The sequence below is a fragment of the Berghia stephanieae genome, chromosome 1 (assembly GCF_034508935.2).
Source record: "Berghia stephanieae isolate SIO BIC M18660-M18661 chromosome 1, UCSD_Bste_1.3, whole genome shotgun sequence".
NCBI lineage: Eukaryota > Metazoa > Mollusca > Gastropoda > Nudibranchia > Aeolidiidae > Berghia > Berghia stephanieae.
This window is the reverse complement of record NC_088360.1, coordinates 15,103,186-15,117,433: the sequence shown is the minus strand read 5'-3', so window position 1 is coordinate 15,117,433 and position 14,248 is coordinate 15,103,186. Positions and strand designations below refer to the sequence as shown.

The 14,248-nt window shown below is 35.3% G+C and overlaps 1 protein-coding gene across 2 annotated transcripts in view; it reads left to right on the top strand.

The window, feature by feature from the left end:
- LOC144968821 (uncharacterized) overlaps positions 1-14,248 on the top strand; it is a 103,303-nt gene that overhangs the window by 26,119 nt on the left and 62,936 nt on the right. For both annotated transcript variants that reach the window (XM_078907542.1, XM_078907532.1), the window contains exons 2-3: positions 7,436-8,233; positions 9,477-9,612. In XM_078907542.1, the coding sequence (XP_078763668.1) occupies positions 8,094-8,233; positions 9,477-9,612 (276 nt within the window). In that variant the 5' untranslated portion in view covers positions 7,436-8,093. The remainder of the gene's footprint in view (positions 1-7,435; positions 8,234-9,476; positions 9,613-14,248) is intronic.

Genomic DNA, 14,248 nt, shown 5'->3' with positions numbered 1-14,248 from the left:
ATTTCTATCTTTCTTTCTCTCTCTCTCTCTCTCTCTCTCTCTCTCTCTCTCTCTCTCTCTCTCTCTCTCTCTCTCTAAATATCAAGATCCCTTGATCCGATAATTGACAAACTCGACTTATTCCCCTCTCCCCTTGTGGGGAACAGAACCCAGTCATCGTCCCCGCCCCAGATTATACTTTCTTCAGCAATGTTGTCTTGACCTCCCTACTCTATGCTCAGACCTACCACTTATACCGATTAATCGATAAATGTACAGCTTTTATGAGGACAAATTAAGGCTCGTTTCGGAGTTGAGTGAGCTTTTCAAAAATTGAGCGTTTATTTACCTCAATATCAACAAAATGTGCTCAAAGCGCTTTACAAGGGGTCCCTGGCCACTACAGCAACACTTAACATGTAGGACGGGACATGTCGCCTGTTGGGTGATATTACATTTTTTCGGACAGAGACAACGCTGTTATGTACTCATTTTACACCTGAGTACGGTGAGAGAATGTGAGTAAAGTCTTTTCCAAGGACCCAACTATGCGCCGAGCGCGACTCGAACCCAGGATCTTCCGATCCGAAAGCGATGGTCATACCACAAGACCGCATAGCCGCAAGTTATCTAATATAATTTCTTGAATGAGTTCAATATAATATCGGCGCTTTACAAAGACTCCCAAGCCAACAGAAACACTTAACATGTAGGACGAGACAATGCCTTTATGGTGGGGATCAAATTTTTTCGACATATTTAACGCTTAAACCGGTTTGATACTCATCTTATACTTGAGTGCGGTGAGAGAATGTGAGTAAAGAGCCTTTTACAAGGTCTCAACAGAGCAGTACTCGAACCAGTTTCCTACTGGTCTGGAGGCGAGTGTCATACCACAAGACACGTGCATCAACAGATAAAGATGTTTTAAACCAAAAGTTTGGAGAAGAAGTGATAAAAAAGTAGTCCTTCCAATCCATTAGGCCCATGGAACCGGAGTTTATCCCGGTTTCTATAACACAATAAGGACCATAGCAATTGTATACTATCCTTTGGATAGGACGCTAGTCTATTGCAGAGTACTTTCCTCCAGACCTAACATATCCAGCTACACAATCAGTGCTGGGTCGACAGGGGGGGGGGGGGGGGCTCAGAAAAAAATCTTGACTACACCCGGGATCGATCCTCTCACTCATAATGTTTATATGTAATACAGTGGAAATGTGGCACGGTTCTTTGCAGCTTTCTATATTCAGATGTGATTTCTTCTCACTAAATTCTCATAGACAATACACTTTGGTGTATTTGAACGATTGATATAGAGGGATGAAATGGGTTGTATTTTAATCAAACACATACCATCAATACACAAATATCATGACATTGAACATCCACAAAGGAATCCCAAACGTTTCGTGTCTCCATATTTTCATTTTAGTCTCCGCTACATCTGTCCTCAATAAAGCATCTAGATTTAACATATTTTCACCAAAATTCTAACTTTTAGAATCAACATCGCCTCGACATAATATAATATTCGTCTTCTTAAGACACTTCGACGTTTTGGATACCCCAACAATTGATAAGTAACAAAAATTTTAAAAATCAAATAGAGCCAAAGCAGAAAGTCTTCAGAGAATAATCCTCCTTCGAAAAAAATTGTTCGGTCCTGAATTTCTAACATTCTAAAGGGGCTGGACCAGATTCAGTGTTTTCTACTTTTTAACAAAAATGGACTTGAACCCACAACCTTCAGATCAGGATTTTATTCTGACGTATTTTGTTGTGTGTTCTTATATACATTACGCTATTGATGTCGGTGATATAATGGTATCATTTATCCTTTTATGTTTGGTACAGTTTGTTCTCATTCTCCTTATCCGTATTATTTCCAATGGGAGCTTCTCACTGCGGGTTAGAATTTCTTTTGTTCTCCATCTGCCGGTGATATTGAGTGGTGTGAGAGTTCATACATAATATGTTTTACGAACCCTTGTGCTCCGACTTTAACTGCAGAGTTTGACTGTAAAACAGGAGCAAGGTACCAAAAGCAGATTTATTTATTTATTTATTTATTTATCTATTTATTTATTTATTTATTTATTTAGTTAGTTATTTATTTATTTAGTTATTTATTCATTTATTTCCTTATTTATTATCTATTATTTATTTATTTCTTTTGTATAATCGGACTCCCCCAAATCCACGTAAAATGACGAAAGGGGTAAGGGGTAATTTAAGCTATTGTTACCTGACATTCTATTGCCGTCCACGTTTGGTAATCTCTTGTTTTGAATCAATGATAGTAATCTAATCGCATTGAAAAAGGCCTTTAAACGTATATATAACTATACATTAGACCGGATTTTTAAAATCGCTGCCTCGAAAACAAAAGAAAAAAAATTGAGAAATCGTTAAATAAATCGGAGACAGCTAAATGTTTCTTGTGCGGCCTGGTACTAATTATGTGGGCCCGGCTGTTAAAGACCATTGTCCTAAACCACTGGATGAAAACAATTCCCGTTGACAGTTTATTGTCACACGTCCGCCCAAGTAGAATAGGGCTATCCCACCATACTAACCTACTTATTACATTTTGACCTACCACCTGGAACTGGTGTCAATATAAGATAGTTAAGGTACTATATATAGGATTTAAAGGACAACTTTTGATATTTTATTTGATTAAAATAATAGTAAAAGCTATAAAGACAATTTACACACACACACACACACACACACACACATATATATATATATATATATATATATATATATATATATATATATATATAAAGGACTCAACTTTTAACAATGATTTTATTTGTTTTGACCCCATTGAATGTTATAATAATCCTTCAGATCGTTCGCTTTCATTGCATCTATATTATAGTTTATTTTTCTTTACACCGTCAGTTCCAGTTTCTTACATGTTTAACCATATATTTTGATAAAGGGTGAACAGGAAACGTCAACAATTGTTATGTTAATGTTATTTATTGAAGCTTAACATTTCTTTACATTCGTTATTACTTGTATTAATTCGTCAGGTATCATATATTGATTATGTCGATGACCGTAATATATGAAACCATTTGAGTCAATCGGGATTCATGCTGGGATACTGAAATGTAATTGTGACCTACCTTCTCCAAATGGTGTTATGTCCTGATGACTCACATTTTAAGATAAATTTTATGGACAAAATACAGGGTGTCCATAAAATATTTCCTTGTTTAGCATCTTCATGTCACAGTCAATATACTTTAAACATGAACCTATGAAGACATAATTTCTTTGCATTTTGTTTACCATTATGTTTTAATGAATGCGCCTCATTATGGTTACCATGGCTACCAACAAGCAAATTCAACCTATTTTCGAGTTTTTTTCTGTGTGCTTTGTAGCTTTTGTAAAGTGATGGATTCAATAACAGCTCTTTTATTTCACGATAAGCGTCCCAAAATTTGGCATGGGAGTAGAATTTAAAATGTCTCTGATGTAGCCCCAGAAATGCCAGGTGACCTAGGAGGGAGGAAATTGAGTCCATCTCTTCCAATCCATCTATCTGGAAACGTGTAGTTAAGAAATTCGCGAACGGCCTGTCTCGAAGGTGGAGGAACGCGCCTTACAAAATAATATCTTTGGCTGATTTTCACGGAGATGGGATGCAGAATATAATTCTAGCATCTAAAATTATAATCAGTTACAGTAATCGTGGGAAATGGTAAAGAAAGATGAACCTATAACTCTTTTGTACATCAGCCAAAACCAAACGTTCACGTTGTGTCTCCGCAAATTTAGAATGCCCGTATCTGTATTTATTTTTTAAAAATCATTTTCATGTCCTGTAATGATCTGCCAAATTGGGCTGTGATACGTTGTTCAGCTACTTTTGTTTCATTACAAAATAAAATACCAAAAAAAAAAAAAATGAATTTGCCCCATTTTTTTGATTCCGAAATGGAAGGAGAGAAAATGACCTTTGTTAAATTCATGTTCATTTTGCTAACTTTTGTGATGTTATGAAGGACGAGGACCAGTGGGTATAAATGTATGACTTTTTCGTATAATGTGTGAAAACCATCTAAATATCTATAACGATTTTAGAATAATAAGTCATTGAAATGAAGAAAAGACTTTATGGGCACTTTGTGTATAATACTCGTGTTAAGTTGAAGTGTTTTATAGAGGAAAAAGTAGATATGGCGACAAAAAAACCCCAACACTTTTCAGTTTTTTGTCACAGTAATGCCACAATTACGAGGGCTCTTTCAGAAATAACCGAAAAATGCCCATTGCTCAGCAACCAGTGGAGATTTTTTAATTCTGTAAACGACATGATATTCCTTATTTCTTTACGGATATTCCCAGAAATTATGAAGTGCATCATTTTGCACAATGAATTTCTAGACGATTTTAAAGATGGCGGCCCACCTTGAAACTTGGTCAAAGGAGGAAATCAGAGCTGTCATACGTTTTTTGAACGCCAAAAGTCTGAATCCTACCGAAATTCATAAAGAACTTCAGAGTGTATATGGTGAGCATGTTATAAGCCGTACACAAGTCTATCACTGGTGTAATTAGTTTGAAGCCTGCCATTCCGACTTGACAGACAGGGAAGGGAGAGGGCGTTCGATAACTGCGTCGTCAGAAGATAATGTGAAGCGAGTTGATGAGCTTATTCGTCAAGACAGGAGGTTGAAACTTCATGAAATCGCAAGCAGTCTTGAAATTTCGGAAACTTCTGCCCATAGAATTGTATTTGATGAACTTGCTACAGAAAAGTCAGCGCAAGATGGGTTCCTAAGCAATTGACAGACAATCATAAAGAACAAAGATTGGACATCTGCAGGGAACTTTTGAGAAGAAGCAAGAGCTCACGCAGGGTTCACGGGCATACTGCCAACGCCGGCGGAGACTTTCTAGGGTACGATGTGACTTTTCTTGACAGCATAGTCACCGGTGATGAGACTTGGTTGCACCATTGCACCCCAGAAACAAAGCAAGATTCGATGACATGGAAACATCCATCCTCACCTGTCGCGAAGAAATTCAAAGTCATGCGGTCAGCAAAGAAAATAATGGGAACTGTTTTCTGGGACAGTCGTGGTGTTATTCTGGTCGAAACCTTACAACCTGGAGAAACAATCAATGCTGCAAGGTACTGCCAAACTCTTGACAAGCTTAGGGAGGCCATTCGCAGAAAGCGCCCAGGGCAGTTGACCAACGGGGTCATTTTGCAACACGACAACGCTATACCCCACACAGCACAAGTGACGCAAGGCTGGCTAGAGAAATATGGATGGGAGATTTTGCCACACCCACCACACAGTCCAGACCTCGCAACATCTGATTATCACCTCTTTGGGCCACTGAAACGTGAGCTGGCAGGAAAGCGCTTTGATGTCGATGAAGAGCTTGTTGACCATGTGCGGAAATGGCTACAAAACCTTGACGGAAATTTCTTCCGAGAGGGTATCTATTCCATGGTGCGGCGTTGGCAGAAGTGTGTCGACAGACTTGGCTGTTACGTAGAGAAATGAAGGACGAGTCAAGGTATAAACACGTGCAAGAATTTTGTTGATAGCATAAAAAACGCGGATTTTACAGGCATTTTTCGGTTAATTATGAAAGAGCCCTCGTACTTTTGTTTGTATCTCGTCCTCGCCGTCAGATTACCGGTTTGGGGGTTTGGGACGCCGGGTTACATTTGGTTGGTAAAATTAAAGCTTATGATTGTTTTTATATCAGTGGTATAATAGAACATATTTGATAACGCCCCCCCCCCCCCCACTCTCCTTCCAATTTATATAACGTTAACACAAGGTCATATGTTTGACTTAAGGTTACATACGTATTCATATCTTCAAATTCTAGTTCACAGGAACCTGATTCGATTTAGTGGGATGCTCACATTGTTGTTTTTTTTTATCAGATAGGTATGGTAGTCGAATTTTATTCTTTTTGATAATAGAGTTGTGGGTTAGTATTACACTAACGTGGGTACACCGTAAATAATGTTATGTTGCCATGCCAACCGCTCTCTCTCTCTCTCTCTCTCTCTCTCTTTCTTTCTCTCTCTCCCTCCCTCCTATCTCTCTCTCTCTCTATCTATCTATCTCTATCTCTCTCTCTCTCTCTCGCTCTCACTCATACACACCTAATCAGACACAAAGACAGATACACACATACAAACACACATAAATACACAGCGCCAATTTGATTTACTCTCTCTCTCTCTCTCTCTCTCTCTCTCTCTCTCTCGCTCTCTCTCTCTTTCTCTCTCTCTCTCTCTCTCTCTCTCTCTCTCTATCTCCTTCTCTCCTTCTCACCCCCGAGAAAGAAAAGGGGAACAAGAATAATAATAATTAGAGGTTGTAGTAGTAGTAGTAGTAGTAGTAGTAGTAGTAGTAGTAGTAGTAGTAGTAGTAGAATTAGTAGTAGTAGTAGTAGAATTAGTAGTAGAAGTAGTAGTAATAGTAGTAGTAGTAGTAGTAGTAGTAGTAGTAGTAGTAGTAGTAGTAGTAGCAGTAATCGTTATAATAGTTCTAGCAGTTGTAGTAGTAGTAGTGGTAGTAGTAGTAGTAGTAGTAGTAGTAGTAGTAGTAGTAGAAGAAGAATTAGTAGTAGAAGTAATAGTAATAGTAGTAGTAGTAGTAGTAGTAGTAGTAGTAGTAGTAGTAGTAGTAGTAGTAGTAGTAGTAGTAGTAGTAGTAGTAGTAGTAGTAGTAGTAGTAGTAGTAGTAGTAGTAGTAGTAGTAGTAGTAGTAGTAGAATTAGTAGTAGTAGTAGTAGAATTAGTAGTAGAAGTAGTAGTAATAGTAGTAGTAGTAGTAGTAGTAGTAGTAGTAGTAGTAGTAGTAGTAGCAGTAATCGTTATAATAGTTCTAGCAGTTGAAGTAGTAGTAGTGGTAGTAGTAGTAGTAGTAGTAGTAGTAGTAGTAGTAGTAGTAGTAGTAGTAGAAGAAGAAGATTAGTAGTAAAGTATAGTAAGTAGTAGTAGTAGTAGTAATAGTAGTAGTAGTAGTAGTAGTAGTAGTAGTAGATAGTAGTAAGTATAGTAGTAGTAGTAGTAGTAGTAGTAGTAGTAGTAGAGTAGTAGTAGTAGTAGTATAGTAGTAGTAGTAAGTAGTAGTAGTAGTATAGTAGTAGTAGTAGTAGTAGTAGTAGTAGTAGTAGTAGTATTAGTAGTAGGTAGTAGTAGTAGTAGTAGTAGTAGTAGTAGTAGTAGTAGTAGTAGTAGTAGTAGTAGTAGTAGTAGTAGTATAGTATAGTATAAGAAGAAGAGAAGAGAGAGTGAGTGATGATGATGAAGAAGAAGGAGGAGGAGGAGGAGGAGGTGGAGGAGGTGGACGATGAGGAGGAGGTGGGCTAGAGGAGGAGACGAAGAAGAGGATCATCTTTCTTCGAGTAATTTTCATTCCTTAACTAAATATTTTCCACCTCTTTACAGAACCCGCCCGACATATGTACACAATCATCTGAATTTTCAACCCTAACATCACCCTTGGATACTGGCACCAAACAGATGAAACACAACGAAGTAGAATAACGTACAACAACAATATTGATAATGCTTGGCTACATGAAATCGATTTTAAAATGTCGTTACATTCCTTAGTTTAATATAATCGGAGTGAGATATCGATAATTTCCATCACTCCTCTACTCAATGCCTGAATGTATATATGCAATACCATTATTGCTTTTTTTTTTTTTTCAAATCGAGAAGATTAATGTGAGGAGCAGGAAATTAAATTCAATAGGTCTTTGTAAAAACTCGCATTGTTTTAGATTTAGAACAAGGGAATATGTTATGGTAACAGGAGAAAAATAAGTATGAAAAAAATTGCTATTATGAATTAAATAGTTGTATTGATTAAAGGCTAGATATCGAAACGATTCTAAGAATGGATGAATTGACGATGAAAGCATTGAGTGCTTTACACTGGCCAGCTGAAAACAGAGTAAATATTTCACTATGATGTTTCGCAATTAACACTTTCATTATTCGAGAATAGTTTTTGTGGTTTCTGGTGAAGACACGATGGCATGTAGTCTAAGTTTGGAGTCAGGTTAGATATAATATTTTCTCAACCAACCATCTGAAAATGCCTGTGGCCAGGGATCGTATGGATGGCAATGAACGATTCCGTTCCATTCTGACAAATGGCAACCCCAAGGTTTTGGGGACACTCCTGGCTGAATTGGGGGATGCTGAGGCCAAACGCATCATCGATGAGTGCTACAGGTATGCTTATAATTTATTATTTATCATCATTTTATACTGATGATGGTGTTGTTGTTGTTGGTGGTGGTGATGATGATGATGATGATGATGATGATGATGATGATGATTCATGTCTACTAAATCTTCATCATCGTCTTGATCATCCTCATCATTATCATAATCACCATCATCATCGTCATCACCATACCACCACCATCATCAATATAATATGAATGACAAATAAATCATTATCAACATCATGATCATCATCATCATCATCATCATCATCATCATCATCATCATCATCATCATCATCATCATCATCACCATCACCATCATCATCATCATCATCATCATCATCATCATCATCATCGTCATCACCATCATCATCATCATCATCATCATCATCATCATCATCCTCAAAATTACTAATATCTTTGTCCACAATTTTTCGAAAATTTGATAAACTCTTTCTGCTCGTATTGTCTTTTTTTGTTGTCGTTATTTTAAATTATCTTCAAGAAACTGATGCCTGTTAGATCATTTCTATATTTTTTAAAAAAATAATTAAAAACATTGTTGGTATATTTTAAACGTTACATATTAAACTTCGTATGTCTTTCCTTATAAAATTTGAAATGACTTGTTCATTAAACCGTAAAATCAGACAAACATAACATATTAATTCAATCATGAGATCATTCATGTGGAAAATTAATTTGTTTTGATTCGGAGCGATACACTCGTAAGTCTCTTGAGCCCAAATACTATGCACCGTTTACAATTAGCGGTAAATTCAAATCCTCAACAGATTTAGATGGCAGATTATTATCAAATATTTGTAAACGATATACAAATGTATGTTTGTAAATCAAAAGGTTTATACCATGTGAGAGATGATCTTATATAAACTGAGGGACTTCTAACTTGCAAAACAGCAACAAATATTCGTTGCTGATTTGCACATATATATATATAAACGCAAAAACCATGAAATAATAGTGCTCAACGTTTTGAAACAACAACACACAGTCATAAACAACAATACCGATTACACACACTTCCCGTAGATTGTCCCAGTGGCAAGAAACAGATCTGTAGGAGTAATAATAATTATAATTAAAATGTTTATATATATATATATATATATATATATATATATATATATATATATATATATATATAAATGTGTGTATGTGCGTGTGTGTGTGTAATGGTAAGAATAATATTGGCCATATTATGATGTTTAGCCTTGTCTTTCCAGGGATGAAAACGACACCGCCCTGATTCATTGTGTGCGGAAGGCTGGGGATGGGAAGAATAAGAAAGATAAGGATCTAATTGACTGCTGCAACCTTCTGCTACAACATGGAGCCGATCTCTCTGAGTTTGATGACGAGGTAAGTCTGGAGGTCATATTCTACCGTGTTATTAACCATTACGTATTAATTTCTAATTCAACCTATTAAATAACTTATCTATTAATTAAATCTTTAAATGATTTTACATTATTATTATCACCATTATAATTATCATTATTATTATTATTATTATTATTATTATTATTATTATTATTATTATTATTATTATTATTATTATTATTATTATTATTATTATTATTATTATTGTTGTTGTTTGCTTTGATTTATTCTTGATTTTACTTACTTGATTTGTTGATGGAAATATTAGATTCTTGTATGAGTTATGTTAGCAAATGCCTAAAAATAAACTTTTGAATATATATCCAATATGTGCATGCGGTAGACAAAACATCTGTTTGCAGTCCCAATTCCTCTATATTTGGTGATTCGAGTGTTAGTAAGCATTGACCAATCAGATTATGCCATGCCATTTAGCCCATTCCGTCCTTTGATTCTTCATTACTGGCAACAAAAAGATCTGACAAACATTCAATAATTCTCATTGTTCTACTCGCAAAGAAAAAGAAAAGATTCAAAGATATATTCAAAATACCAAAACGATGCACATTAAATGGAATTCGTAACATCGATTATCATCACCCAAAACGTTAAATAGAAGGGGGGGGGGGTGGTCATTCACTTCACAAAGCCCATAACGCGAGATGAAAAGTGTTTGAGACGAATTTCTCTTTTTAATCGACCCATTGCTACCTTTTGTACATGCCAAGCAGCCGAATCGGCCAGCCTCACATTTTGTCAGTATTTATCGCAATACCTGACAATTTTGTCAATCCCCTAAGTTAACATTGTGAGAGGATACTCAAGATATGTGGGACTGATTGCTTAGGGTAATCGCCAATACGAAAGGCGCCAAGTGTCAATCCAATCAAAATAATATTATGAATTAAGAAAAGTATAAATGATTCAATTGCAAGTATCCGTTTGTGTACCCAATTTAAAAAAAAACTGATATGCTGGTTATTCAGAATTATTAGTTTGAATCCGTTTTATATTTTTGTACCTTTTTCACGACTGTCGGTTTATGTCATTGGTCGGCAACACAGACAAAAAAAAAACATTTTTTTTAATGTGTCACCGACATGTTTACTCGACTACTTTGAACAGAATGACAACAGATAAGTGACATTTTAAAAGTTATTAGCACTGCATGATTGAATATCTATGGACTCATACAATATGATTATCGTTAAAATGGCATCCATATTTATAGTTTGCCAGGCATAACAACGGGAGGTGACATTGCCATAAAGCAGGAAACATCAATTACGGCTATTGTTCCTGTTTAACCCCATGTAATCCATCTGACAATCTAGCCTTAATTTTTAAATTATTTGTGACCCTCCTCCTCAAAACAGTATTATGTCGGGATCCCAGAGAGTGAATTTAGAGATAGAATGATGAGAAATTGGACCTTAGAAGTTTTTGTAAAGCAAAAAATAGTATTTATACTCCAGCATGACGCAGAGAAATTAAACCCAAGTTTGATATTGGTGGCTATAAATTCAATTTCCCTAACCGAGTGGATCCCGACATAATACCGCTTTGAGACGGTGGGTCACATTTGACAAGTTGAAAAGCCTATTAATCTACCGATATTTTCAGTTGTGATATTATGCAGCATTACACTATTATTCTCGTTATGTCAAGCACGTATTGACAAGACTTTGAAACACTCATTAATTATTTAAAGTATGAATATCATTAATTCATTATTAATTAATTATTAATTTGTGGTGGTAACAAAATCACGGGAAAAGTCCTGTAGCTTGATTTTTGATAAAACTCGAGTTATCAGATTATTAAATTCATGGGGTCGCGAGATTGCCGAGTGGTTAAGACACTGCACTTTGATTAGAACAATCCCAGGTGCGAGCTCAGCTTAGCAAACTTTTACTTTTACTCCATTTGGTAATTTCTGTTTACATCAGACGTTAGTTGAATTATCTAAGTATATTCTTCATGGAATGCCTAACGACGAGATCTAATGCCGCCTCGCGGAGGGGCTTTTTTTATTCATATTATTTGTTTTTGTCGGAATTTCTGGTTAGAAAAACCCTTGCATTTTAGATGGTGAGGTCAATGTCAGAAGGTGCGCACGCTGATTCATTCATATTGAACGATTACACTGACTTCAATGCAACAGAGGACATATTATTATTATTATTATTATTATTATTATTATTATTATTATTATTATTATTATTATTATTATTATTATTATATTATTATTATTATTATTATTATTATTATTATTATTATTATTATTATTATTATTATTATTACTATCATTATCATTATTATTATTATTATTATTATTATTATTATTATTATTATTATTATTATTATTATCATCAGTATTATCATTGCAATGAGTAAAGCAACCATTAATTCAGGTCTTAACAGTAATAATAATTTCAAAACGTTTCTTATCGCTATCTTCCAGGACAGCTAAACATGCAACTGCCCTGTTCGGCCGCACACTGAGAAAAATAAGTTTTTAAAGTTTTGATTCCTATTAGAATTTGCTATCGCGTCTCAATAACAGGCTTTATGTAGAATTCGAGTACCTACTTAACCAAACTTTAAAATAGCTTGCTCAAAGTGCCAACAAAGTGTTTCCTTTCAATCAATATTTTTCAAAAAAACAAAACAAAAAAAACCAACTTTAGACCATGCTGATAATAAAATTATTGCACTTCTTGACTGAACCGTTGTCTTTTTAAAACGATAATTAAAACGTGTGTTCTTTAGTTATGTTATTATAATGTACAATAAACCCTTTCTGCCAATACCCGGACAAAACATGTTTTTTTTAATTGGCAAGAAGATCACTACTTATAATATCATTCTAATAACTTGTCCAAAAAAAAAAACCCCACGCAAAACATTAGATTTCTTAGAATTAAATACAGTTTCATGTTTAAAACTTATTGACAAGTTAGTGTCAATCTAGTCGACCAATAATTGAAGAAAAAGTTTTCTGGCCAAACTGATTTTTTGAAAAGTGTTTTGTGTCAAATTAAGGCTTTATTGATTTGCCGTTCGCCCAATTCGTATTCTACTCATAAATACAATTAACTCATTCATAAACTGACGCCAATTAATCGGTTGTCACTATTGAACAAAATTGGAACCAAACAAGATAACCAGCAATGAATGGATTGGGCCAAACAAGACTACCATCAATGAATGGATTGGGCCAAACAAGACTGCCATCAATGAATGGATTGGGCCAAACAAACAACGTCATTATTACAATATTATATTATGTCTGTTTTAATCGAGCAATAAGAATATATTAGCATTTAACATAACGCATTTCCACGAAATCATCACGCTTCACGCCTTTAAAAAACTTAGCTTTTATACAGGGCAATATCCACTAAACGTGCTCAAAGTTCTTTACATGGGGTCCCTGGCCAACAGCAACATTTAACATGTAAGACGGGACATGACGCCTTTTAGGCAATATTACAATTTTTTTTCGGACAGATACAACCCTGCCAGGTACTCATTTTCACATGAGTACGTTGAGAGAATGTAAGTAAAGAGCCTCCTCCAAGGACTCAACTATGCGCCGAGCGAGGCTCGAACCCAGAACCTACCGATCCGAAAGCGAGTGTCATACCACTAGACCACATAGACGCATAAAACTCTTTTAGACGCTAAAAAGGTGAGATATTCAATTCCGTCAACTTCTGACATGACACTTACAGTCATAGCTTTATGCCTTTAGTCAGATCACTTTTACGAATAATATATTTTATTCTCCCAGCACGACTTACCACAGAACCAAATTACCACTTCATATAATATTTCAAGTCGCCCGGTACGCATCTATGTGTCACTTGGCACTCTAGAACATCAGTTATTGCTCTCTTTAGGTCGATAGTCATTTTCACCTAAAACCAGTGAGACATGTTTGTAAAGTGCTTTTATTCCGAAGAACACATCGCACGGAGTTTTGCAATCATTGTATTTAGATGAATATAAAAGATCATAAAATTATTGAATACCGTCTTTAATTAATCTTATGCGCATTTTCCCATAGTTTTACAGGGTTCAATACAATATTGAATTCTGTATAAAACCCGAGCCCTATTGTTACTACTATTACTCCTATTTTTTTAAACTGTTGACAACGCAGAGTTTAAAGTATGAAGTAGAATTACTTCAGTACTTGTTGGAAGGCTGGGACGTATCAAATGTGATCTGTCGTACACTGACTAAAGGTCTTTTTACTTTTTAGTCAGAATTGCCTACTCCAAAAATGATTAAGTGAGATGACAAAAGTATGTCAAAAAGTTTTAAACCCGAGACTTTAAAGCAATCTCGCGTTATCGAACTTGCTTTTGACAAGTTGGCAGTGATTTTATTCAATCTTTAAATTAAGTAAACGTTTTCAGCCAACATGAATGTAAGGTGTTTAGTCTGCACTTGATAGGGTGGCCTGGAATAAGCTGAAAGAACTAAATAATTGATTACTTTCCGCGAAGAATGAAAACCTAATTAAAGTATTGATTCAAGGAAATAATAAGTCGTACAAAATAATCGTACACAATCTCATTATAAGTTTGGAAGTTGTCCTCATTTT